This window comes from Saccostrea echinata, unplaced genomic scaffold (assembly GCF_033153115.1).
Source record: "Saccostrea echinata isolate AGI-Se365-2 ecotype Australia unplaced genomic scaffold, CSIRO_AGI_Sech_v1 ptg000064l, whole genome shotgun sequence".
NCBI lineage: Eukaryota > Metazoa > Mollusca > Bivalvia > Ostreida > Ostreidae > Saccostrea > Saccostrea echinata.
In genome coordinates, this window is record NW_026889813.1 from 5,681,370 (window position 1) to 5,707,462 (window position 26,093).

Genomic DNA, 26,093 nt, shown 5'->3' on the forward strand with positions numbered 1-26,093 from the left:
TTTAAATGTACAACGCATAACAAAGATTGTTTACAAACACAAAGACATTTAGCACAAGCATGATATCTTTCTATCCTAAACATCAACAATTTCTTCTCTAATGAAACGACAATATTCAAACTTTTATGTGGAATGATCCATGTTTATTTACTAGACACTATAAAAGTAGCAATTGGGATTTCTTGAACGTTTTAATAATTCAGCTATGCACTTTTAAAAATTCAGAGCCATACAAGTCTTAGTATTGCTGACTATAAAAGTGGAAGATTAGTATGTGTCAAAAAACAACTACATTATTCTTGAAAATCCAACATTAGTAACTATTTTATCCCTGACATCTGACAGGACAATGGGAAATCTCAACACTTTAGTAAACACGTTTTCACACATGACCTTGGTACTCTCTTAAATTATTTTTGTCCATGATAAAGCGTCCTACAGCTGTAATAAGGTTTTATCCCATTCAATTAAGTAACAGTGCAAGAAAATGTAAATTACAAGTTACATGTACATATCCTATTACAATGCATACATGTAAGTAAGTGTAAGAAAACACAAATTACAAGTTACATGTAAATATCCTTTTACAATCCACACATGTACACCTTGGAGGTTCTAAATGGGAAATCACATATCAGTATGAGTTAACATTGCACATAACTGTGGACGCAAGCCCACATATTTCATATATTTACATTTGTACAAATTACATTAAAAGTACTAGTGTCCAACCATACTTCATCTAAACTTGACACAAAATCAGCTTCCATAGGATTTTAGAATAGTATCCGACTAAAAATTGTACTCAAGAATAATTCTTTTGGAATCAGCCACTCCCTCAATATACAAGAAATTTAACATCTACATTTTACATCTGTTTTTTGACAGAGAGATTTAAAAATTATCAGTGTTAACATTTTTATGTTTCACAGTATAGTATAAAATACTGACTTAGTTAGAGCCAATTTTTTGTAGATCTCCTAATTTACGAATTACAAATAATGAATAATTTTGGTAATTTTTTTTCCTTCATGTAAGAAAACATTACCCTGTTCATATTTCTTTTATGGCATAAACTTTATTCACCTATGATAATATTTAGCATATTTTACTGTTGTCAAAACTCTTGATGGACAAATGGACATAAAGAAATCTGATTACAGAATCTCTAATGAAAATAAACACAGTCAATGCCCAAAACTTTTCATCTAGTTATGTCTATTTAGATACTAAATTCAAACACTAAATTAATGATGCACAACATGCACTGCTTTTTATATCCACTACTAGTATATTTTTGATCAATTTGATAACAGAGCTATTGTTACTGTTCAGAAAGAATAATAGCAAACAGTGATACATTTGTTTAACACTGAAATATGGCTAAAGCTGTATGACAAAAGAAAACCTTGAAGTGGGAGCTTTTTTTTCTTGAACATGTACACACACTTAGTGAAATAATTAATGTTGCTATGGTAATCACAAGCCGCTGTGAATAAAGAATGATGGGACATGACAGGAAGTGACATCATTGGCTGTCTGAATTCTCCTCAGATGGTTTTATTGATGGTGGTGGTGCAGCCTCTTTGTGATGTTGCATTGAGTGATGCGTCTGCTTCTTCTCTCCAGCTACCGCACGTCTGGCTTTGTCAGCCCGCCGGAAAATTGTTATTTCCTGAACATTCAAAAAATAAAGCTTTAAGCACAAAATCTAATTTTTGCTTTCAATGAAATCAGGCCAAGGGAATATGTCAAGACAGACAAGCATTTTCTCTGAGTAATGACTTTTATATCTACTTTTATATCCAATGATGTCACTTAAAAAAATAAAGCTTTTAGCACAAAATCCAATTTTTCCTTTTAATGTAATCAGGCCTATGGATATGTCAAAACAGATGAGCATTTCCTCTGAGTAATGACTTTTATGGGTCAAAGAAGAAGAAAAATAAACTTGATCTTTTCATAGAGCTTCAAAATGACTAAAATGCCGCACACTAATGATATGATTTTCTGATATTAATGATGTAACATAATAAATTGGCTTTACAAGAATAATCTGCCCCCGGTAAAAAAAAAAATACATAAAACCATTTTTATCTTTCAAATAGCATTAAACAAAAAATTAGGGATGTCAACGAATATTCGAACATTCGAATATTCATTCGATGAGTTGATATTCGAATATGAATTTAAGATTCGAATATTCAGTGTTTTTCAGATTTCATAAAAAGATGTACTGTGATTAATAAATTTTGATTAGAACAGTGCTGAAATAAGCCCTGTTTAATTTACTATTGACCAATTTCGATCGCCTGATTTCTTTCACTACTTTCTTATCTTAAAGATCTACTAAATTATTTTGTTTTGAATGTGTTAAAGAATTATACAATAATGCTTTATGTATTATACAAAACATACTTTCATAGTTTTTATTAGTTAAATACGATCGGATGTAGAATCGAGGGCAACAAAATGAAAGTTTATTTTTAACCTTCTTCGAATATCTAAAATATGTGAAGAGTATTCTTATCAAAACAAATTTAATTGATCATTCAAATGAATGTCCGATAGAATTAGTCTGTTACTAATATTGTTAAGGGCTCAATTTCAGAATAAATGATTATCTCGGGTTGTACATAATCCTGAATTTTATATTCATTATCAGGAAATTAGTTAATTACCTAGGAAAATTGTCTTTGTGTTTGTTTATATTTTAAAAACTTTGTATCAAAGATTATAATCATATCACTTTTGAGGCTGATAATTATAATTAATTACACGTATTGAGATCTGAACTGTATACGACTATCCTGTCTTTGGTAAGACGACTGGTTCCTTAGTTGGAGCTGCTATAAAAACACATGTATCGTTTGTTAAAATTATACTCTTCTACATTTCAATAAATTATTTATTTCAAACATTGACAAATAATAAATGGAATTCCTTATTGTACAACTACAAAAGTCTTCATACAATTTTACTTCCAATATAAAAATACCTACGCTAAACCTTTCTTGAAAGTATAGGATGATGCATATTTAAAATAAACCACATTTTATTTATTTTATCGAATATTCGAATATATTCGAATACTTTCATTGAATATTCGAATACGAATTACTGGCAAAATTGACATCCCTACAAAAAATGTATGATTTTGTTTGCTTCTGATGGACTGACTATTGCTGGACCTCTATAAAGGGAACTAGCTACATGTATGTAAATCTGAGTGGCATCTATCCTTACCTGTTGTTTGAAGTACCGTCGCTCCTCCTCGTCAACCAGAACCAGGTTGAGATAGTACCTGACTGAAAACTTCTTGTTGATGTCTCTCATGGTTGGTGTGAGCTCGTATCCACTCAAAAACAATCGGATTGGTATTGACTCACCTAAATAAACCATGACATAATTTCATTCCAAAAAGCTGGGAAAAAATGAAAGTCTTCAAAGGGTGTTGGAAAAATGCACATACTGGATGTGTCCATCTTAAGGTTGTTTGTCATTAATTACCTCTGACTGGTGCTCCATCCATTATTTCATACTTTGCTATTGTTTCATTTTCATTATACGTATTGGGACCTAAAAATAATAAAGTAACATGCAACTATAAAATTACAAGTATTCAAATGTTTAATGATTTATTTTATATTTCTTTTAAGACTTCAAAGCTTTAAATAACAGAATTATATACATTTAATTAATAATTTCTCTTGAGTTACTTCCCTTTGCACATCAAGCACAGGTTAATGGTGAAAAAGCCCTACTTTTACATTTCATGGAAGAATTTAAATTATAGTAGCTACCCTATTGTCATACAGATGTATTATATTGCCTAACATAGACAACTGTGCAATTACAATTAATGATTTTAAAAGATAACTGGCATAGATACAGGCCAAAAAGTAGCTGCAGATATCATGTGTAGCTCCCTAGCCTGAAAAAATTGGCATGGACGACCAGAGAGCTACAGTCCCACATATTGAAAAAAGTTGTACATTTATTGTGCACAAAAAAATTGTTGTTTCTCATTTTATTTCTCTGTATATTTAAGTTGCCACCTCAAAATATTACTGTGTGTTCCTAGCATATTCATTTACTACTTCCACAACAAAACATTCCCCAATACCATTTTAATAGCCATCCTGGGCCTGAAATTGAGATCATCAAAAAATTCATCTATTCATATTGCCATTTTGGGTGGCAAGACAATTTAGTCCAACACGCTTCATGCATTCCTTGTACTTACGGTTTGTTGTTGAAGTACATGGTTACTAATATTTTGAGATGTATAGAGAAATAAATCGAGAAAAGTGCACTTTTTGTGCACAATAAATATATCCTTTTTTCAATGGATGGCACTGTAGCTCTCTGGTCACAGATCTGCAGCTAGCCAAAAAGTTTACAAACGTGAGAAAAATAGACTTTCTCTATGAGACAGCAGCAAAGGGAAAGAACTTCTGTTAACTGTGAATTATATTATCACGATTTTAAAATCTTCAATCCTTGCAAAGTTACATAATGACTATTTTACACAAAACTACCCACGAAGTTAAAACAAAATTAATGCATAATTAAGTTTCCTGTGTAAAACAACACATAACTTTAAAATTAAATCTAAGTACATGCAAATATTCCAACTTACAATATATCAAAATATGTTGTTCTTTATGTTCAATTTTAATTTCTGTTACAACTGTGTCTGCCACTAAGATTTAAATATCAAACTGTATGCCTATCAATGATGCACACTTATTTATCCTGAGTACTAATATAATACAGATGTAATATCTATTGGAATTAAGCTTGACAAAAGAAAGCTATGTGTTTAAATGTCATTGTATATCTAAAACAAAGGTTGTTTACACAGTATGGGATTGGGGATGGTAAACTAATCTGAATTATATTGCATAAAATAGGATGTGTTTAATATCAATTTTCTCAAATTCTAATACCCGGTACATATGTCAGATTTAATACAGCTACAGTCAGCTGAGTGAAACTTGCATGATTTTTGTTTTGTTTTGTTTTTTTACATACATTTTCTTATTTCCAGAAGCCTCACAAGAGATGCCAAAACACAATTATCAAAGTAATACAATGTAGCTTTTTACAGTCTGTTAAATTAAGTTCTTTGAAGTCTGTTAAAATTTTATTCTACTGTTTACTTTAAAATGTCCCACTCAATGTAGTTCTTCAAAGTGTTTTATTTTTTACTCTACAGTTAACTTTGAAATGTCAAACAGTGCAGTTGTGAGGTAAAGCCAATACCTGTCCCTGTGCTTTCTCTCTTGATAATTTGAATTTCCATATGCTTGATTTTAATTCGTACTAATAAGAAGTATATCTTCCCCACTATAACATCCTTCAAGTGGTACCTGTGTAAACAAAGCAATCAGAACTAAAACAAAATTAAAAAAAAAAAAACAGGGCTTAAAGTGTAACTCAAATCTGTCTTCTTCGTAGAAAGCTTGAAGTGATTAAATACAGAACTATGATGTCAAAACACTGTCAAAATATTGTAAGGCACTGAAAAGAAATAATAAAAATAACCAACCCATATACATTTGTATATCACTTCTAAGCAGGTAACAGAAACTAACCAAAAAATACTTTTGAAACAAAATGTCACAACATATACATATAGGCATAACCAATTGTTTGTGAGCAAGCATCCCAATATTTCTGATAACAAATTGAACAGGAAGAAATTAATTTTGGAAAAGAAGTTTTTCAATTATTGCAAAAAGGAAATTTCGTTGTTGAATTCAGTAATTCATTGAGAATGCATATTGTTAATTTGTAAAAAGGAAAGCTATGGGTGAGAAAAGTCAAAATATGACTAAAACTGGTTTAAAGTCTAGAATGATATTTATTTAAAATGTTTTCTTAATTAATTTCTATAAATATAAACTCTGAAGTAATCTGCTATCAGAATATGGGTGTTCTCCACATGACCAGAGCTTTTCCATGTAAGATCACCTGCTCCTGTGGTTTCACGTCTGACTATTGCCAGTTCCATGTAGCGAATTTTTATGCGAACCAGCAGAAAATAAATTTTCCCAACAATTACATCCTTTAAATGGTACCTCAATTAAGCATGAAGAGAAAACATACAGCATATTTTAATTTGAAAAGACTGAAAATATTTTTCCAATGCTAATACTCTTAAATACTGTGAATGTTTTACAATATATGGTACATGCCATAGAACATTTTTATAATTTCTTGAATTTACTAAAGGCGGAAAATCACAGCCTTCATCTTGTTTATTTCAACTCTGAAATAACAGATTACCATCAAATACTCACTTGGATTTATTATATTCAAATTCTATATGTAGACAGTCTTCAATGCCGACCTCCATTTTTATGCTGCTGTTCATTTCCGGGTACTGTGATAATGTGTGTACAATAATGTCTTGTTCCTTCACAGTATCTGACAATCTCTTCACTATTGTCACTCGTAAAAAGTACCTGTTGGAGAGAGCAGACAAAAATAAATTGGGCTTTTCTCTTTGGACTAAATGCCTATTAGTGATGCAAAGTAATTCTTTGCAAGAAAGTACATTCTTTAAAGAGGCTTGGCTCTACAGCCAAGAAAGTTTCTTTACTGTATCAGCAGAGTGCATTTATTCTTAATTATCACAATCATATTTTGCATTATATTCTTTATCTAAATGTGCATAAAACTTTGATATGTCATGTAAATGTATTTCTTTTTTCATGGGTACAAATAACTACAAATATAATTCTCTTTAATAACCAATGAAGATGCCATTTGTACCTTTTCATCATCGTCCCTGCAGACATACAAGTCATCGGCACTTACTGCACAATATTTTATAAGCTGACTTACCGTAACCTAACATTGGCACCTGTGTATGATTCATATGGTTTTTCAACCTGCTGGAACTCGAAACCAAAGGTTGTATTTCCAGTTATCTCCCCTGGTCGAGCTAGCTCTTTGACAAGAGAGGTAAACTCGTGGTGATTTCCTCGGTCATAATATAATTCTACAATAAATTGAATTATAGTGTCAATCCACAATATATGATGTTAAAAACGTTTTTGCACTTCACCCCTGCATTCACTTTAACTAAGAGAATTTTATTACATGTAAGTAGCATTCTTGATTTTGTTTAAATGCTAACAATATTGAAAAGAAAATTCATGTTATCCACTTTAACTGTCAATTTTCTTCCATTTCACTAAATTTTCCTAACCCCATACAGCAAACAAAGTTAACATCTTTTACCTATTTGTCCTATAAATTCTATCTTGATGCCTTGATGTTCCATTTTACTGCCAGCTTTTTTCATTGTAATATTTACCTACAACAGAATTTTCAGATTGCAATATTACATAACTTGAAACATTTCATGACATATATGCATTATGATTGTATTTACTGTCAGTTATGTAACTTATGTGTATAATGCAGATTATTTTCAACAATTTTGGACCCAGAAGTTGGGGATGAGCACTTCCTTACACACACACAAAATATTTCTGTGATATCAAAGTAGTAAATATCTACCATACTTTGGTTACTTTATGTTTTTAAGCTGGCTTTATGAGGACATATATGTTATTAAATTGTTCTCTCAAATTTCTTATGGATACAAAAATATCAGCATAATTTATAAATGTTACAATTTTTGGCAATTTTGGTGATCATTATAATAACTGCCCACATCTCCAGTTCATTGAGGAAATGCACTTTGTACATTGCATGAATGAAAAGTTAAACAATTTAAAATGTCAGAAAACATTAACTTTATTCTCAGTATACCTTCCCAGCTACTGTTTCCCCATCATAGTACAAAAAATGTCTTTCTTTTTTGCCATCTTCTGTTTTGATTTCAGCAGTTTTTCTAGTATCCTGTCCATCTAGCACTATATCGATGTCGGCACTAGGGCCGAATCCAAAGAAACTCTAAAAGTAAACAATAGTATCAACACATGAACAAAAACTGAGTAATTATGCTTTTGATATCTTTATTTCTGTACATGGAAAGTATGCATACTGTACATAAAATAACTGAAGTTGTCTTTATTTCATAAGAAAATAAATACATATACACAAATGAAATTATAATAGGCTTTATTGTGACCATTTAGGGTAACTCCCCTTCACTGTGCTCCTCCTCATGGAAGCTTGATAGCATATAATTCTTGCAAGATTTTTAGGTACCGTTTTGTAAGAGTAAACAAATATTTAAATGCCAACCTAACACAACACTCCTCATTTGTGTCTATATTTGTCAAGTAACTTTAAAATGTATTTTTTTTTTTTTGCTAGCATCCCATAGCTCATGCTTTTTTTTTTACCTATAAAATTCAGTGTTTTGAGTTCTTGAGTTTAAATCAATCAATCAGTCCATCACTTTCTTTATTGCAGAGTCAAAACATGTCTATGAATGATGAGAAGTCACAATCTACAATTACACACCTCAAACTTTCCAGTATAACTTGATATGAACAGTGATTGGGATAAGCATGCGCCCTGCGCTATAGTCACGTTAAATTAAATAATAGTGCATTGCTATTAAAAATGCTGCATCCTTATAGCACATATAATCATCGCATATACTTTTTAAACTTTTAGCTTTTCCCCACTGGTTTGTAATCTCTTTCGTTACAATGCTTTAACAATTGGTGTCAAATTTCCGCTTGAAAAATCAAAGAAATTGCTGTGAGCAAAGCATAACAATGACTTAGATTTCTTCAGTATCTTATCAAACAGTTAAATGGTTTCTGATTGGGTAATACCATAAGTCTAAATTTGACATTAATGCACACGAAGTTGAAGAAATGCCGCTGAAAAAATCCTCATCTGGAGAAAGGCCAGAGATTTCTTAGTTTTGCAAAGAATTCCTCAATATGAAGTCAAATTTTAACCTACCATTTTCAATACATGTCCCCTAAAAAATTCCATATGGTGCATTGATTTTAGAAATGTCACATTGACACTGACTTGGAATGAGCCATTGTCGCATTTAGCCTTTTTCTTATCCCAATCTCTGTGTGAAGAGGATAAATATCAAAAGTGTATATAAAAGTTTATAATGGTATTTAATAGCGAATGCTGGACATACTGCCAACTCTTAAAGCAACACATCATGCCTGGGCCAAGAGAAAATTCAGACTATGCAAATTGATCTACAGTTAACTCTGGACCCACAACCCTTTCAAACTGCATCTCACTGCCAAACTACATTTTCACAGGTCACAGAATATAAAATACAAAAAAAAAAAAAACCATAGAAACTCACCATGATTTCATGAATCAATAACTGTTAAATTTTATCAAATTTACTTTTTAAATTTCTCCTTCTTCCCGTTTAGTGCAAACCATTTGAGTATATAAGTATAATTGCACTCTGCGTGAGGGGATGAGATTCTATGTTTAGTGCACCCTAAAATTACATGAGCTCAATCCATCGACAACCGTCACCTCACGCATGAAAATATAATTATTATTAAATCATACATTATTTTGTATAATACAAAGGTGTATTAGACAGCAGGAATTGCCCAAATAAAAATTCTCTACTTCTTTATTGTAATGAAGTGTGTAATCATTTGCTTAGTTTTGTGTGTAACGTAAACATCAAATGTCTAACATTTGAGGAAATTCGAGCTAATCTAATTTCCAGTACTTTCACATTTTGATATTTTTCATTCATCTCTGGCATACACATGTAAGACGTGATGCACCCATGTCTTAAACTGTATAGCACATTAAAAATATGTACATCATCAACGATGGAATATGATAAGCTATATCGATTCTTTATTATTTTCTGTCATGTGATTAACTTCTTCTTGGAAGACCACCCCTAAATAAAATGTTCATAATGCTTTATCTTCCTTATGCAGTGGAGTAATTGGTCGAACATTTCGATAGGTTATTGTACTATTAGTTCATGTCATGGCATAATGTTGCTGAACAAAATCATATAAACAAAACACTTTACCATTTTCTAGTCCCCTCCTCCTTTTCGTCGTTCATCGACTGTAATGGCGTCGAAATCTCGCGGAAGTGGGATTTGCTCAAGGCCTATATTTATATTTGAAAGGACAGACCAAAAATTAAAAGAAACTCTTTTATTCGTTTTTTTTTCATTCTATACATATATCTCTAAAAAGAAAAAAAATGTTTTCTGACCCCCCCCCCTTCAACGGTTTTGCATGGACAGTAATAATCCGGAAAAATGTTTCTAGTATACGGATAGGCAGAGGGGACATAAAATTAAAATATCAGTTTGAAGCAAGACCCCCACAGGTGTTTCAAACTCGTTGTTTTCGATGAATGAGTCACTGGTATATCTTTTGTATGCATTTTGGGAAAGAGCTAGACTTGTCTCATTTTTTAATTTCCGCCATCAGTGCCTAAAACAATAGAGCATTGATCGAAGGCTATACTGTTGATTTTCACGCGAGTCATTCTCACTTATGAAGTTCTTTTCTGATTATCAATTATCGCTGTATTTATACTCAGCATATTTTCTGTATTATATTTACAGAAAGTCTTAAAATTGTCACAGATGCTTTAATATATATAATCATATTTTTTATTATTTGAGCCGGTATCATTCGAGAAGTGGTGTAAATCAGATGTGGATACTTAAAAATTCCAAGGAACTTTTGGAAAATTTGAAATCACAAGGATTTACCAAAATCAACAGCTTAAAAACTTACGAATTTTCAACTTTATACACAACAATTCCCCACGATGCTTTTTGATATCATTGACAGCTGCTTTTTCAATAAAAATGGAACTCGTAAATTTACTTACCTTGTCATTGGTCATTTGCAAAATTATTTTGTTAAAAAAATATTCTGATTGTACACACAAGTACTCTGAAGTTGACATTAAAAAGATGCTTGAGTTTGTGATTGACAATATCTATGTGGTTTTTGGAGACCAGGTCTTCCAACAATCTATTGGAATTTCCATGGGTACCAATTGCGCCCCGTTATTAGCAGACCTTTTTTGTATTCATATGAAGCAGAAATTTGTCCAAAATCTTATACGTGAAAAGAAGAAAACACCTGCTGTGGCCTTCAACTCAACATTTAGATAATTATATCGACGACGTATTGTCAATTAACAATGGTTATTTCCATTCTTATGTCGATACGATATATCCCGGTGAGCTTGAGATAAAAGATACCACAGCTTTATGATAAACGTGATGACTTTAACTTTTCAATCGTCAACTTCCCTTACTTATGCAGCAATATACCTTCATCACCTGCATACGGGTTTTATATCTCTCAGTTGATTCGATACGCAAGAGCATGCTCTACGTACGTACAATTTCTAAAACGAGGTAAATTATTGACAAACAAGTTGATGTAACAAGAATATCAGCAGTCTCGTTTAAAGCCATCATTTCGTAAGTTCTATGGTCGATACAATGATCTTGTCAGCAAATACAATTTATCTTTGAGTCAAATGCTGACTAACGTTTTTCATACTAATATTTAGGCCATTATTTACACACTGAATTGTCGACGGATTTTTCCGTTATTTCCCGATCATGACAAGGAGCACACGGCGTGTGTGACCGGTCGGCAGGGGATGTTCACCTCTCCATGGCACCTGATCCCACCTCTGATGTTTTGGAGGTCCGTGTTTGCTCTGCTCCTATTTTGTATTGTTTAATGGACTTTTGAGCTTGAATACTGTTCGTTATCTCCATATATTTCATTAAAGTAATACTTTTCATAAATAACCTGTATTCCTGGTAACCTTTATGTGTACCTTTATTATTATAGTTATAATATTTATGTAAATTATAAGCGAATTTTTTTTTTATCCAATCAGATTGCGTGTTACATAAAATTTATGTATTGTTCTATGTTGAACAAACGTGAATCTATACTACCTTAGGATACTTCTAATATAATATGACTAATCATGGCTTTGCTGTTCTAGAGAAGAAGATTTTAAAAGACATTTTCCTATATTTTCCTATGTAAAACTTCCACCCCCTCTTGCGGCCCTGCCCTATCCCGGGGGTCATGATATGAACAAATTTGAATCTACAGTATGTAATGAAGCTTTCACTTAAGTTTCTTCTTTTCTTGCCCAGTGGTTCTTGAGAAAAAGATTTTTAAGATACCACCAATTTTTCACGAATTCTTAATTATCTCCCTTTGAAAGAGGACATGACACAACCTGTGAACAAATTTAAATCCCCTCTATCCAAGGATGCTTTGTGGCAAGTTTGGTTGAAATTGGCCCAGTGGTTCTTGAGAAGGAGTCGAAAATGTGAAAAGTTTACGGACTACAGACGACAGACGGACGCCGGACACTCTTTGATCAGAAAAGCTCACTTGAACCTTCGGCTCAGGTGAGCTAAAGAGCAATACGACTATATTTCATTGGAACTTTCTACAGACAAATTGGACTGAAAAAAGTTTCCGAGACAAAGATTGATAGAAATGTATTAGAACAAACAAGGAAGTAGTTTGTAAGGATGAAAGTATCAGGATGACTGTTACAACCAAAACATGAATCAAGTAAGTAAAATGGAGCTACTGAAGACAGGAAACGCATATTAAACCTTAGTATCATCAATACCACTGGAAAAAAAAATAAAATAAATCTCCAGTAATTATAATGATAGATTGCAATAAAAAATTGCGAACAAAAAAGCCTGAAATAATTAATTAATCTTGATATCTGAATGTCATAGAACACAGGAAACACTATCAACTCTTCATATCTGAATTTTACAGAACGCCTGAAAGATAAGTACCTCAAGATACATTAAAACAAATTCGAAATTGATTGTAATAAAATATTTTGTTTACGTTTCTACTTTTAGAATCCATATAAAGGTCAATAGCCCTTCATTCAATGAGTTTTAAATTAGTTTACAATATATGTAAGCTTGTACTTCTTATATAACGCATACCAGTAACACTTCCTGCTTTGTTTTTATCATTTATCTTATGTCAAGAACAATAAAATCATAGGCGGTCATCCTATCAGATTGACTTTACATTTTATTTTAAAGTAACCGTAATACTCGTTAAATTGTTTTATATCATGCATTACTGATAAAAATCTTGATAAATCTTAAAATAAAGAAAATATTATACTCTTAATATTCCCAATAATTTCAGTTTATGGCTATAACTTTGCTGACATTTATATTTAATGGATTTTTCCCAGGCTTGATTTTATGGAATATTTAACAAGGAAAAGTTAAAATACTTATTTTGAAGTTCTAAGGAGGGAAAAATAACTACATTTTATTAAAAGATTAAAACTATTATGATTGCTATATAATGGTTGACAGATGTCAAACCTCACAGACCAGGTAAAGTTATCTAATTGCAGAATCAAAAAGAAAGTGAATAAATAAATAGAAATACTCGTAAACACAAAAGCAAAGAAAGAAATAAATGGATGAAGATACAAAAAAAAAAAAAAAAAAAAAAAGATAAATAAATTTGTGTTTCTTTTTTTAATTTCATATGATTGATATGTTAATAAAAAAATAGCTTAATAAATTAAGATTTAATTTAAAGACTGGATAATTTTTTTTAGATTAAAACGAACCATAAACGGTGGAAATGCCGACTTTCAACGAGGTTGTTGAAGTCCATCTAGCATAAACTAATTTGTCTTTAGCCTACATCGGTTTAAACATTGATCGTACTCAGAACATGGTCTTGCGTACGTACCGAATAAACACCATACGCAGGTGTTCGTGGAATATTGTATAAATGGGGTAAGTTGACTATGAAAAGCTGATGTCATCCCGTTTGTCATATACATTGTAGTTTAGTTGTAAGTTGGCAATTGTGGTTTTCGTTTAGTAAAACAGTTTGAAACAGCTAGATGTTGCAGACTGTGTTTTGCCCTTCACTTCAAATTCACTCAGGTACATCAGGTTGAGTCGGCATATGAATAAACCCGATGAAACGTTGTCAGTATATAGGAATGTTGAACTAAGGCCACAAAATTTTTTTTCATCTAATGTAGACATTTATGAATACATTCTGCTTCATAAGAATATAAAAACAAGTAAACTAAAAAAGAAGTACATGTTGTCCATCGAAATTTCAGCATATTGTTGGAAGACATGTCTCCAAAGACTGCGTAGATATCATCAATGAGGAACTCCAGCATCTCTTTAATATCAACATCATAGAAGTTATGTACCTAGAATCAGAACAAATTCTTATAGCAATATGAACTGCGTTTTTGAGAATTTTATTTTGCTGTTAAAAATGTGTTGTTATGATAAATCTGCTAGAAATTTAATCCTTTGTGATCAATTAGACTGAAATAAAGTAATAATTTTTTTTCAGAAGAAAGATTTTCTGTACAGTGGAATGTTTAGTATTATATAAGAAATCAATATTGTACAGGACGACAATAATGTAATTTTGATTCAATCAAAGATTATAAATAGTTCTTTCATCGCAAATATGAACAACAGAAGTTTATAAATGTTCTGTTTTCTGTCATTGAAATAGTTAATTACAATATTGCAACAAAATTTTCCGACATCAAAGTTGCAGCTCATATTGCTTTAACAAAGTAATCTTTTAGATTACTAATCACAAGCTCCATTTTTGATATAATTTTTTTCAACAAGACTTTATCAACAAAACAAATGTAAAATTTGGTAAAAATATTAATAAATACAAATAAAATAAATCCATTTTCATTGCAGTTGTCTATGATGTCAAAAAACGGTCTTTAATTCATTGTGTCATTATATATATATATATATATATATATATATATATATATATATATATATATATATATATATATATATATATATATATATATATATATATATATATATATATATATATATATATATATTAGGGATGGCAATCGATTACAGAATTGCTAATCGGTTAACCGCATAACGTTCCGACCGATTAACCGGTTAATCGTATTAAAATGCACGTTTTCTTGACAATTGTTTTTCAAGTAGCTCTGTCCATATACACAAATAGACCCAAATAAGACGATAGAAGTTAAAACATTCCATTAGTCTTTATTCTGGATCAGAAAAATACGGGTACATATTTTTTATTTAAATTTTAGTAGAGAAGAAAAAATTGAGAAAACCATGAAAAAAGCCTAAGAAATCTTTCATTATTGATAATTTTCCAGAGCAGATGTCACAACAGTTCTCTCTGCATTTTCATTATGATAATAAAAACTACATGTGAACTCTATAGCCCTTAATTTAAAATGCTTGTTTAATAATTGATTTAATAGATTGAAAACTGAAAACGACAAACACACCAATTCACAGTGCTCAATGATTCAATTATTATCATTAAAGAATTACAGGACCGTCGGAGTAACGACATGGTGTTTTCACAGTAATTAACACTACATAAACTGACCAATTACTCAACGGTCTCAATCTGGAGATTCATAATTACATGTACGTCCAAATAAGATCCTGTTAATCCTAAATGATCATCCTTTGTGCAGAGATTTCTTTTTTTTTTTAAATAATTTTTTTTTAAAAATGTGTTCAATTTAACAATTATTTTATTTTTTCCGATTAACCGATTACAGATTTTTCTAATCGATTGCCATCGTTCCGACCGAGTAATCGGTTAACCGGTTACAAATTGCCATCCCTAATATATATATATATATATATATATATATATATATATATATATATATATATATATATATATATATATATATATATATATATATATATATATATATATATATATTGGATTTTTCTGTTGTCATACAAGCTCTTATCTATTTCGAAAATGCTCTATATATGAATTATTTATGGAATAATTACACTTTAGCTTTGAAAAACCACCAAATGTTAAAACTATTTAAAACTGTTTAATCCAGTACCTTGCAGACCAAGCTTAAGTCTTTCATTCATTTTTTGTGTAAAGGTGTCTTTTAATACTGGTTCTTGGTCATTTTAAGAATAAAAAAAAATCATATAGTATCGCTTCGCTATCAGGAAGCCAGTTAAACAATAATTACATTATGCTGAAATTTCAACTTTTAAGTATCTCATAAAATTATACACTTGTTTTGGAAAGAATTTATTAAAATCTTTGTAAGTCTCTTAGTTGGATTTGATTAATACCATTTAAAATGTGTTTAAAATTTGAAACACGACGATAGGAAAGAATGATATGATAAAGATATCAGATATCTAATCCATAGACTTTTTCTTGTTTAACAGATATTTTTTTTTTTTTGAAAAGAGTGTATATATTCATAGCAACCAAAGTGTGCACCACAAGATTTTTTTGATCTGCTCATAAATAAGGTATTATCTTAACTGGTAGTCGATTGTACAATTTATTCTGGTCAATAGGCCTACGGATTTTAGATCATCTATGATCATCAGATGATTTAAAATAATAAAATTATGTATTAATGTGTTGTCAAGAATGTTTCATGTTTCGAACCCAAGAAATCTTCGATTTTCCTATTCCATAAAAATGAATTCACTTTCACTAATACGTATATTGGTAAATTAACTATATATTAATGAACTCTGCTGGTTAATTTTTTTTATAGTGATAAAGCTTTTATGCCCCAATTACAAGATGAACCGATCCTTTCACAATCGTTTTGTCCGTTCTGTAGTCTTTCCATATCAGTAGTAAAACAAAAAGTATTTGTGAAACACTGATGCCCCCGTTTGGCAGCTTAAGGCCAAGGTTAAAGTTTTTCAGATGCAGGTCAAATTTCAAGGTCAAGGTAACTAGATCAAAATTATTAATGCCCAAAGAAAGGTATTGTGAAATATAATAGCTCTAGTACTAACCATATGGCCAAAGTTAAAATGTTTTTAAAAAATAGGTCATACTCCAAGGTCAATGTCATGAGGATAAAAAAGAATGGTACCAAACATCTAACAGTTTCTGTTCAAAATTTATAAGAAGGTTAATTTTTTTTTTCAACTGAGGTCAAACTCCAAAGTCAACATCATGAGGTCAAAATGTTGCTACCAAAAAAAAAAAGTTTTGTCATAAAAAAACATGTGATATATGAAAGTCCTAGCACCAACCGTTCAAAACTTATGACAAAGGTTAAAGTTTTCAAAATAGGTTAAACAAGGTCGAGAGATGAAAAAATGTTAGTATCAAAAGAAAGGTCTGGAAACACGGAATAAACATAAAAGCCCTAGCTTCAACCGTTCAAAAGTTATGGTAAAGTTTAAAGTTTGGTAATTTTAGGAATTTTAGAACAAACACCAAAGTCAAGCTCAAGAAGTCACATGTGAAATATGAAAGCCTTAGGACCAACCATTCAAAAGATATGGGCAAGGTTAAAGATTTTTGCGGACAAACAGTGAAAGGACGGACAGGCCAAAAACTATATGCCCCGAATCTTTTATAAAGAGGGTTTGAAAGGTTTAGACTTTACATGAACATACACGATGGTTGTTGGAAAAGTTCATGTACACAGTGATTTGAGGGAAACGTATTGCGTACTTTAAAGATGACATATGTTTGATTAAATTACTATGTTTTATTGATAAGTATACAAAAAATACAGGCCCATTTACTAAAAATTTGAAAAATATACAACGATTTTTACTTTGTGATTGTAGGATTCACGGAGCAACCACTTGAATATTCTTGTCATAAGTGAAAACCTGTAAACAAACATGTCTATCTTTTTTCACAGTTCTAAATATCTTCCAGATCAAAATCATTTTCTTAAAAAGTATTCTGATTGTACCCACAATATCTATGTAGTTTTTGGAAATCAGGTTTTCCAACAGTCTGCAGGAATTCCCATGGGTACTAATTGCGCCCCGATATTAGCAGACCTATTTTTGTATTTAAATGAAGCAGAATTTATTCAAAAACCTCTACATGAGAAGAAGAAAACACTTGTTGTGACCTTCAACTTGACATTTCAATATATCGACGACGTATTATCAATTAACAATAGTTACTTCCATTCATATGTCGACTCGATATATCCAAGTGAGCTTAAAATAAAAGATACCACAGATTCTGACACATCTGTTTCATATTTAGATATTTTACTGGAAAAGGACGTTAATGGTAACCTAACAACCAAACTTTATGAAAGTGATGACTTTAACTTTTCAATCGTCAACTTTCTTACTTACGCAGCAATATACCTTCATCACCTGCATACGGGTTTTATATCTCTCAGTTGATTCGATACGCAAGAGCATGCTCTACGTATGAACAATTTCTAAAACGAGGCAAGTATTAACAAACACGTTGATGAAACAAGGATTTCAACAGTCTCATCATTTTGCAAGTTTTTCGGTCGATACTATGACTTTGTCAGCACATACAACCTGTCATTGAGTCAAATGCTGACTGACGTTTTTCATACTGACTGTTAGGCCATTATTTATACACTGAACTTCTACAGATTTTTCCGGTTTTTGTTTCCCGATCATGACAAGGAGCACACGGCGGATGTGACCGGTCGGCAGGGGATGCTCACACCTCCATGGCACCTGATCCCACCTCTAAATTTTGAGGTCCGTGTTTGCTCTGTTCCAAATTTGTATCGTTTCATTGGACTTTCGAGATTGAATACTGTTCGTTATCATCATATTTCATGAAGCATTTATTTTTTATTAAAATTTTATTTAAAAACAACTTATACATGAGGTGAAGAAAACACTTGCTGTGGCCTTCAACTCGACATTAAGATTATCGACGACATTTTATCAAATAAAAATATTACTTCTATTCATATGTTGACTATATATCCCAGTGAAGTTGAAATGAAAGGTACCACAGAGTCTGACAAATCTTCATATTTCGGTATTTTACTAGAAAAAGACGTCAATGATAACCTGACAACAAAACTTTATGATAACGCGATGACTTCAACTTTTCTATCGTTAACTTCCCTCACTTATGTAGCAATATTTCTTTATCACCTGTATATCTCCCAGATGATTCGATATTCAAGAGCATGCTCTGCGTACTAACAATTTAAGAACTGAGATAATATTGAAAAAACAAGTTGATAAAAGGAGTATATCGACAGTCACGTTTAAAGTCATCATTTCGCAGTTCTATAGTCGATACAATGACCTTGTCTGCAAATAGTCTAAAATTAAATCGAGTGCTGACTGACGTTTTTCAAACTAATTTTCAAACTAATTTTTTAGGCCATTATTTAAACTCTGAATTGTCTTCGGATTTTTCCATTTTCCTGATCATGGCAAGGAGCATACAGCGGGCGTGACGGGTCGACAGGGGATATTAACTCTTCTATTGCACCTGATCCCACCTCTGATGTTTTAGAGGTCTTTGTTTGTTCTGCTCCCGATTTGTGTTGTTTCAATGGGCTTTTGAACTCGATTACAGTTCGTTATCTCCATATTTCATTCTAAAACGAGGCAAGCTATTGACAAATAAGTTGATGTTACAAGGAAATCAACAATCTCGTTTAAGGTCAACATTTCTCAAACTCTATGGTCGATACAATGATAGTGTTAGCACATACAATATATCGTTAAGTCGAATGTTGACTGACAAGCTTTTCATGCAAATTGTTAGGAATTTGTTTATTATACTAATTTTTACTACAGAATATTCCGTCTACGTGATCAATACATAAGGTTCATGGAGAGTGTGACCGGTCGATAGGGCATGCTTACTCCTCCTAGGTACCTGGGGTTGCAACTGACCCCACCTCTGGAATTTCCGAAGGTCCGTGTTTTATGCCCTGTTCACAAATTTGTATATATTTTATATCGATCTCTGTTTGTTTTCATCACATTTTTCATTCAAATTTTCAACATGAAGTGATTTGCATGTATGAATGTGAAATTAAACGATAGAAAGGAATGTGTAAATTGAGACTAACTCACTAATTTCATAGAAATAAATAACAAATATTTCAAATAATAACTTTTGCTGATGACCTGCGCTAAATTCATAGGAATTAATAGCAAATATTTCGAAGAATAATATTTGCAGATGGCCTTCAGTGCTTCTTTACCATCTTTCAATACTTCTTATTCATTTAATAATATTTCACTATCACCTGTATATGGTGATTATCCTGATTCCACCTTTGGGATTTCGAGGGGTGGGTTTTTTATGCCCTCTCCACTGATTTGTATTGTTTGAAGGGTTTTCAAAGATCGATCACTGTTCGTTATCTTTACCTTTTTCATTAAATTAATGTACTTTGTCAATTAGTATGATATTTTATTGCTTTGAAGACGCCAGCAAAATCCCTTCCTGCATTTTTTTTCCTATTTTAGTTTGTAAATTTTAAGTCAAGTACCTCATTAAAAGTCATAAACTGTTAATGCCGTCTGACCATTTCCACTTTTCATTTTTCTCTCCTCTGTTTTATCAAATATTTTATAGAATCATAAAAAACTTATAATCTTTTTTTCATTTGCTTAACTTAAAGATAAGATTTATAACGTGTCTTGACTTCTATTTAATGCAATTCTTACAGAAAAAAATCACATATAAATCATGTTTAAAAAAAAACAGCTCAAGTTTAAGAGCCATATTTTTATTTAAAAGCTGATCCCAGCCTAAGAGTATCTATATCATATCATTAAACGACTTGACAGGAATGTGAAAACCTGAAAAAAACATGACTGTTCAGTCCATCTTCATACATTTTAAAATCCGAAGATTTCGTTAGGTAGACATATTAGAATAAAACCCCGAATCAATTAAACCAACACATTGTAAATTCAATTGAATATCTACAGATTTGACAAAGATAAGTAATATTTTACTTATCAAATGAATATCTATAGATTTGACAAAGATAAGTAATATTTATTTTTTTAATCAAAATCAGATTAAATTAGAAACACTTAATTACAGGTATTACTCCTACTTGAGGCAGAGTAAAATATGTTCCAGTTAAATCTAACATTTGATTAAAAAATATACGTTTTTGTTCAAATGAATCGTACTGGTATCAGGAAACTAGGATAACAAACATATAACCATGCATATTCTTCAAACAAACACATTTCATACAAACATACAAGCAAACAGCATTGTTTTAAGGGAGAAAATGATTCTAAAATGTTCGTTTGTCAGTTACCTGATTTACTCAAATTCTCGTTGTAGTAAATTTTTTAATGGCAAAGGGCAAGTTCACTCGAATGCCTTCGTGTCTCTCAACACTTTTAAAAAGATAGGCAATTAAGATGAGAGAAATGGAATAATAAACTGATATTGTCATATTTTAATTAGGGCCAATTTTTGTATCTTTCATCTTTTAGAATAACCATAATTTTGACTAAAAGAAAAAATATCTAACACAAAGTTTGAATGACATGAACTTCTTCCTTTCTTACTCAATTTTTGAAGTTTTAGACAATTCCTTTGTACTGTTACACGTGGAAAAAAAACAAAGGTAATGCGATATTATGCAGTCAATGTAGGCTATTTTCTGTAAATAAGGTTTACGATTTCTGGATCTGAGCGTAAATAGCGCCGTTCGTCTCATCCGAAAGAATTGTCGTGCTGGATGTTTTCAGATCGCTTTCTGTCCCTCTCAATGGAATTCCATTGGCTTTACCATTGCTGTTTTAATGAAAAAGATCATGAGTGTTATTGTACAAAAAAGGTATATATTTAATGAAATTGGAACATTTAAAATGCAGTGATGTTTATAATTCAAATTTCTTGGAATTAGAACTATCAACATTTGTAATAAATATAATAAACAAATATTAGTGTTGCACGCAAATCGAAAAAAAAATATTTACAAATTCATGAATTATTTTTTCCTGGTTTGTTTAAGTATCTGTTAAGAAAGAACTATACATGTATAAATGACGAGTATGACATTTTTATACTTTATTGGCAAAATCCAAATTATAATTATTTCTTGTATTTCTTTTTTCTTAATGAAAAATACAAGGTAAGGTGTATATGTTTAGGTTGACTTTGAGGTAGAATGGATATTTGAAATACTTATAATTACCTATCTTTTTCATTTTCCACACCTATTTTTGAAACTTTGTGAAGTTTTCGTATGTAGTATGCAAGTCCAAATGATATAGCTATGGATGCTATAGCTAAAATCACAAAAAGGACTCCAACAATACTCATAGCATTGGTTTCACAGTTGTACTTTTGTCCTAGATCTACACATTTCTCCAGAGCTCCACATGGATTCGAAAGACAATATAAAATAGGCCATGGTTCGGGAAGTGTTCCATTAACAATAATTGTAATATTTGAAGAATGTGTAGAGTTCAAAGAATTTGTGACAGAACAGGTGTATGTTCCCGAGTCCTCTTTTTGAAGATTTTGCAGAACAAGAAATTTCCCATTCGAATTCTTTTCCTCAGTGGTGTTGGAATAAAAAGATTGAAAGGTCCATTTGTAATCTTCATCAGTTGGTATAGGATTTCCATCTGCTATACAAGTTATGTTCAACCTTGAAGTGGAAACTGGATAAACATTAAACTCAGGAACCCGAATAATGTTAAGAACCAAAGCTTCATCTAAAATATTTAAATTCATCAAGTATAAAATGAAAAAAAAATCAACACAGGCAATTTTGAGTAAGATTAAACGTTTTCAGGTTGATCATTTAATCGTATAGACATGTCCTATTCTGTCTGGTAATAATATTTTGTATAAAAATTCAAACACGAAAATTCAAAAGACCAATGATGATATGACTTGTTTATCACTTCTGATAGTTCAATGTTTTCACAATAAATTATTAACAATATCTAATTCATGTTCTAATAAATTGAATGCCTTAATAAAGTTTATTATCTGGTAGTAAAAAATTATGTGTTTTTAGAGATTTCTAAATATGTTTCTTTTTATTTGATAAAAAAGATCATGATCTCTTTTCAAGATCTTTCATTAAAGGGGCTTCAACTTTTTCTATTTATGACTCATTTTATAAATTAAAAAACATCTAGAAATATTTCAATTAATTTCCTCTAATTTTTTTAGACACAGAGATGAAGCATGATATTGTTTTTGTACGAGCTTATTTTTATCCATTTCAGAAATGAAGATGAAACGTTCAGAAACACCAGATCGTCATTTTCATTATCTTTGGTTAATATCATATATATATATATATATATAATATATATATATATATATATATATATATATATATATATATATATATATATATATATATATATATATATATATATATATATATATATATATATATATATATATATATATATATATATATATATATATATATATATATATAATTTTTAAACGAACACAATCGTTTATTTTGTAAACGCGTTACTTAATTTATTGAATCTACTATATAAACCCACAAAATTACATCCCCACTAACAAGTAAAATTTTGCTTGCTCAAGAACATTGACCCCAGCAAATTAAAGTGATTCCACTGGACATATCTACAGTCACATACTTACACAGTACATTTATTTTTGTGGTATCTCTGTACAGTGATGTGTCTTTAGGACCTTCATCTTTGCTCATATTGTTATGCGAGGTGCACCGAAAGAAAGCGCCATTATCTTCTTTTGTAACCGTGTGTGTTATATTAAGACTAATAACAAATTCACAGTTTCCGGCTTCATTGGGTATTTGAACAGATTCTTTTATAAGAGTAAAATCATTGTTAATGCGGAATCTCCACCATTTCACAATACCAGGTGGTTTTCCTACATCAGCGACACAGGCCAAGCCCAGGTCCTCGTTTTCTTGTAATTCAGTTGTCTGTATCAGTGGAATGTCCAGGGGTCGTTTAGACGACTCTTTAGAATAGCAAATGCATGATAAGACACATAAAAACATCTTTATCATTAGTATGGATTTGTACAAGTGTTTGGGCAAAAAAGTAAAATGTGATGTACATGTATAGATACAAACAATGCTATTTAAAAAATCATTTATCGATATTTCGGGATTTTGAATCCTTACTTTGTAGTGAAATTGATAATCCTTCGGAAACTGGGTCTTGTGGGCCTTCTTGATTGTATCCTATGCTGCATTCGTATGATGGCTCCTCGTCGTCACATACCACGTCATTGATAATAATCACAGCATGTTTGGAATCATCGGTTGGTTTGATGAGCTCCGATCTGTTTTGAAGATACATTCCAGCTGAATAATAAATAGGATCTGGACCCCGTGGTTTTGCAAAACCAACTAAATTGCCACCATCTTTTATTCTCCAAGTGATGGCATGACCATCGTTAATTTTTCCTTCTTTCTCTACGTATGTGCAGTTTAGAATCAGTGTTGCATTTTTATCTTCTATATCGGCAATAGTTTTACTTCCGTCCACACTAACTTGAAATCCAAAGCTTGCTTTGTAAAAAGAAATATATTTATACAATTCCTGGTCATTGACAAAATTAAAGAACTTAATTAATATGTACTATTTTCTTAATTTAGTAGAATCCTTTGGGCAGTGGTTACTGTTTAAACTGATGACCAATAAAAAAAAAATTACATATTCAAAAAAGAATTTGTGGTTCTTTGACTTTAAATGTGAATTTGAGCCTTCAATGAATGTATGAAACATAAAAATATATGTGTAATGGAGGATGATCGCCTTCAAGTGTAGCCTTGTAGTGCATCAAAACTAATGAAATAATACTATTCTGAGCATTCTGAGCAATTTACTTGTAACATTTATTGTATTCTGCAACCTAAAAGATTTTTTAATTATTTCATTTATGCAAATAATGTAGCATTATGGGGCTATTCTATAAGGCGCATTAGAGATTCTGTCAAGCCACTGATGATACTTCATTATAAATCTTAGTGTTAAACTGTTTATTACAAACATGTATCTGGAGAAGTGGTTTTCCAATAATTTTTTGATTTGTTCTGTAAGCAAATATTAATACCGAAATCATATCCCAGAACATTAAAAATGTTTACAAATTCATTAATTGTATGATTTTTCAAGAAGTGTTAAAGTGAATTGAATATTTATCTCGAAAATCATTTTTAGATTTTAAAAAAGTAATAAATAAAAAGAAGTTTCAAACATTCACAATTCAGAGGGTTGCTTTTCAAATGAGACTAACGGGTAGCATATTTCATTTCCATATGGTTTTAAGATTAAAATTAAAATGTGTTAAAATGAAGAAAGCCACTCGAAAAACATCAATAAATCGTCTCTCTCTCTCTCTCTCTCTCTCTCTCTCTCTCTCTCTCTCTCTCTCTCTCTCTCTCTCTCTCTTTATGAAAGAAAAGTAAAAAAAAAAAAGAAAAAGATTACCCTGAATGAGATGGGAAAAACTGAATATAATCAATAGCATATCCATTTAAACATCAAATATTCTTCACCCTGAAATCTTGTCCACCTAATACCTAAACAAATACTCAAGGCTGATTTACACTTTAGGATCCGTCCCTCAAGTCTTATAAATGTAGTAGTTCTCATGAATATTTGATTAGGCTAGTAACATTATCATTCTCACCAATCAGTCAGTCTCTAACATATCTTCCAAAAGTGAACAGCCAATCAAAATGAACACAACTATATTTCCATATATACGCTTACATCACTTTCCGGGTTAACCTTTTTTTTACGATTGTTTTATAAATTTGGATTTATGACTATTATCACTTTAAACTCATTTGACCATCTGAATTTATGGAAACCGTTTTAGGTTGGCATGGTGCAATTCTTGCAGCTTGTTTGACAATAAGTAGATCTGAAGCAATTATTTTTTCGTAATTGTGTTTAAGGTATACAATAAAGATATAGAACTGTAATCAATCTCGTAAATCCAGTAAATAGGATACTAGTTTTCTCTTACATGTAAATTCCGCCTAGGAGATTTTCAACATTTTGACTGAAATATATGGAGATAACGTACTCAAGCTCAAAAGTCCATCAAACAACACAAAATAGGAGCAGAGCGATATAATCTGCACTATAATCTAAAATTAAATGAATAAATAAATGAAATAAAAGTAATAGAAAAGATATAGGTATTGTGTGAATTAATATTTGCTTTAATTATCGATTGAATGTTTTGCATCAGTTTATCAATAGCTTGAGAGAGTCTCTTAACGAGGTTCGTTCCTGAGCTTTTGAGCAGATGATTTTCTTGACCTCTATTTAAAAA

General features: G+C 31.0%; 2 protein-coding genes across 2 annotated transcripts; both read right to left on the reverse strand.

Annotated features, from left to right (window-relative positions):
- Positions 1-411: 411 nt before the first annotated feature.
- On the reverse strand, positions 412-10,100 carry LOC133175918 (vacuolar protein sorting-associated protein 26B-like). The gene is made up of 10 exons (XM_061311055.1): positions 9,980-10,100; positions 7,792-7,935; positions 7,255-7,330; positions 6,856-7,012; positions 6,309-6,473; positions 5,269-5,375; positions 3,511-3,579; positions 3,247-3,389; positions 589-1,675; positions 412-516 (listed from the first exon to the last, which is right to left on the reverse strand). The coding sequence occupies exons 1-9, from the start codon at positions 9,980-9,982 to the stop codon at positions 1,529-1,531; spliced, it is 1,011 nt and encodes a 336-aa protein (XP_061167039.1). The 5' UTR covers positions 9,983-10,100; the 3' UTR covers positions 412-516; positions 589-1,528.
- An 11,345-nt stretch (positions 10,101-21,445) lies between these two features.
- LOC133175703 (cell adhesion molecule 3-like) lies at positions 21,446-24,103 on the reverse strand. The gene is made up of 4 exons (XM_061310813.1): positions 23,926-24,103; positions 23,415-23,759; positions 21,970-22,495; positions 21,446-21,566 (listed from the first exon to the last, which is right to left on the reverse strand). The coding sequence occupies exons 1-4, from the start codon at positions 24,101-24,103 to the stop codon at positions 21,446-21,448; spliced, it is 1,170 nt and encodes a 389-aa protein (XP_061166797.1).
- Between the last annotated feature and the right edge of the window lie 1,990 nt (positions 24,104-26,093).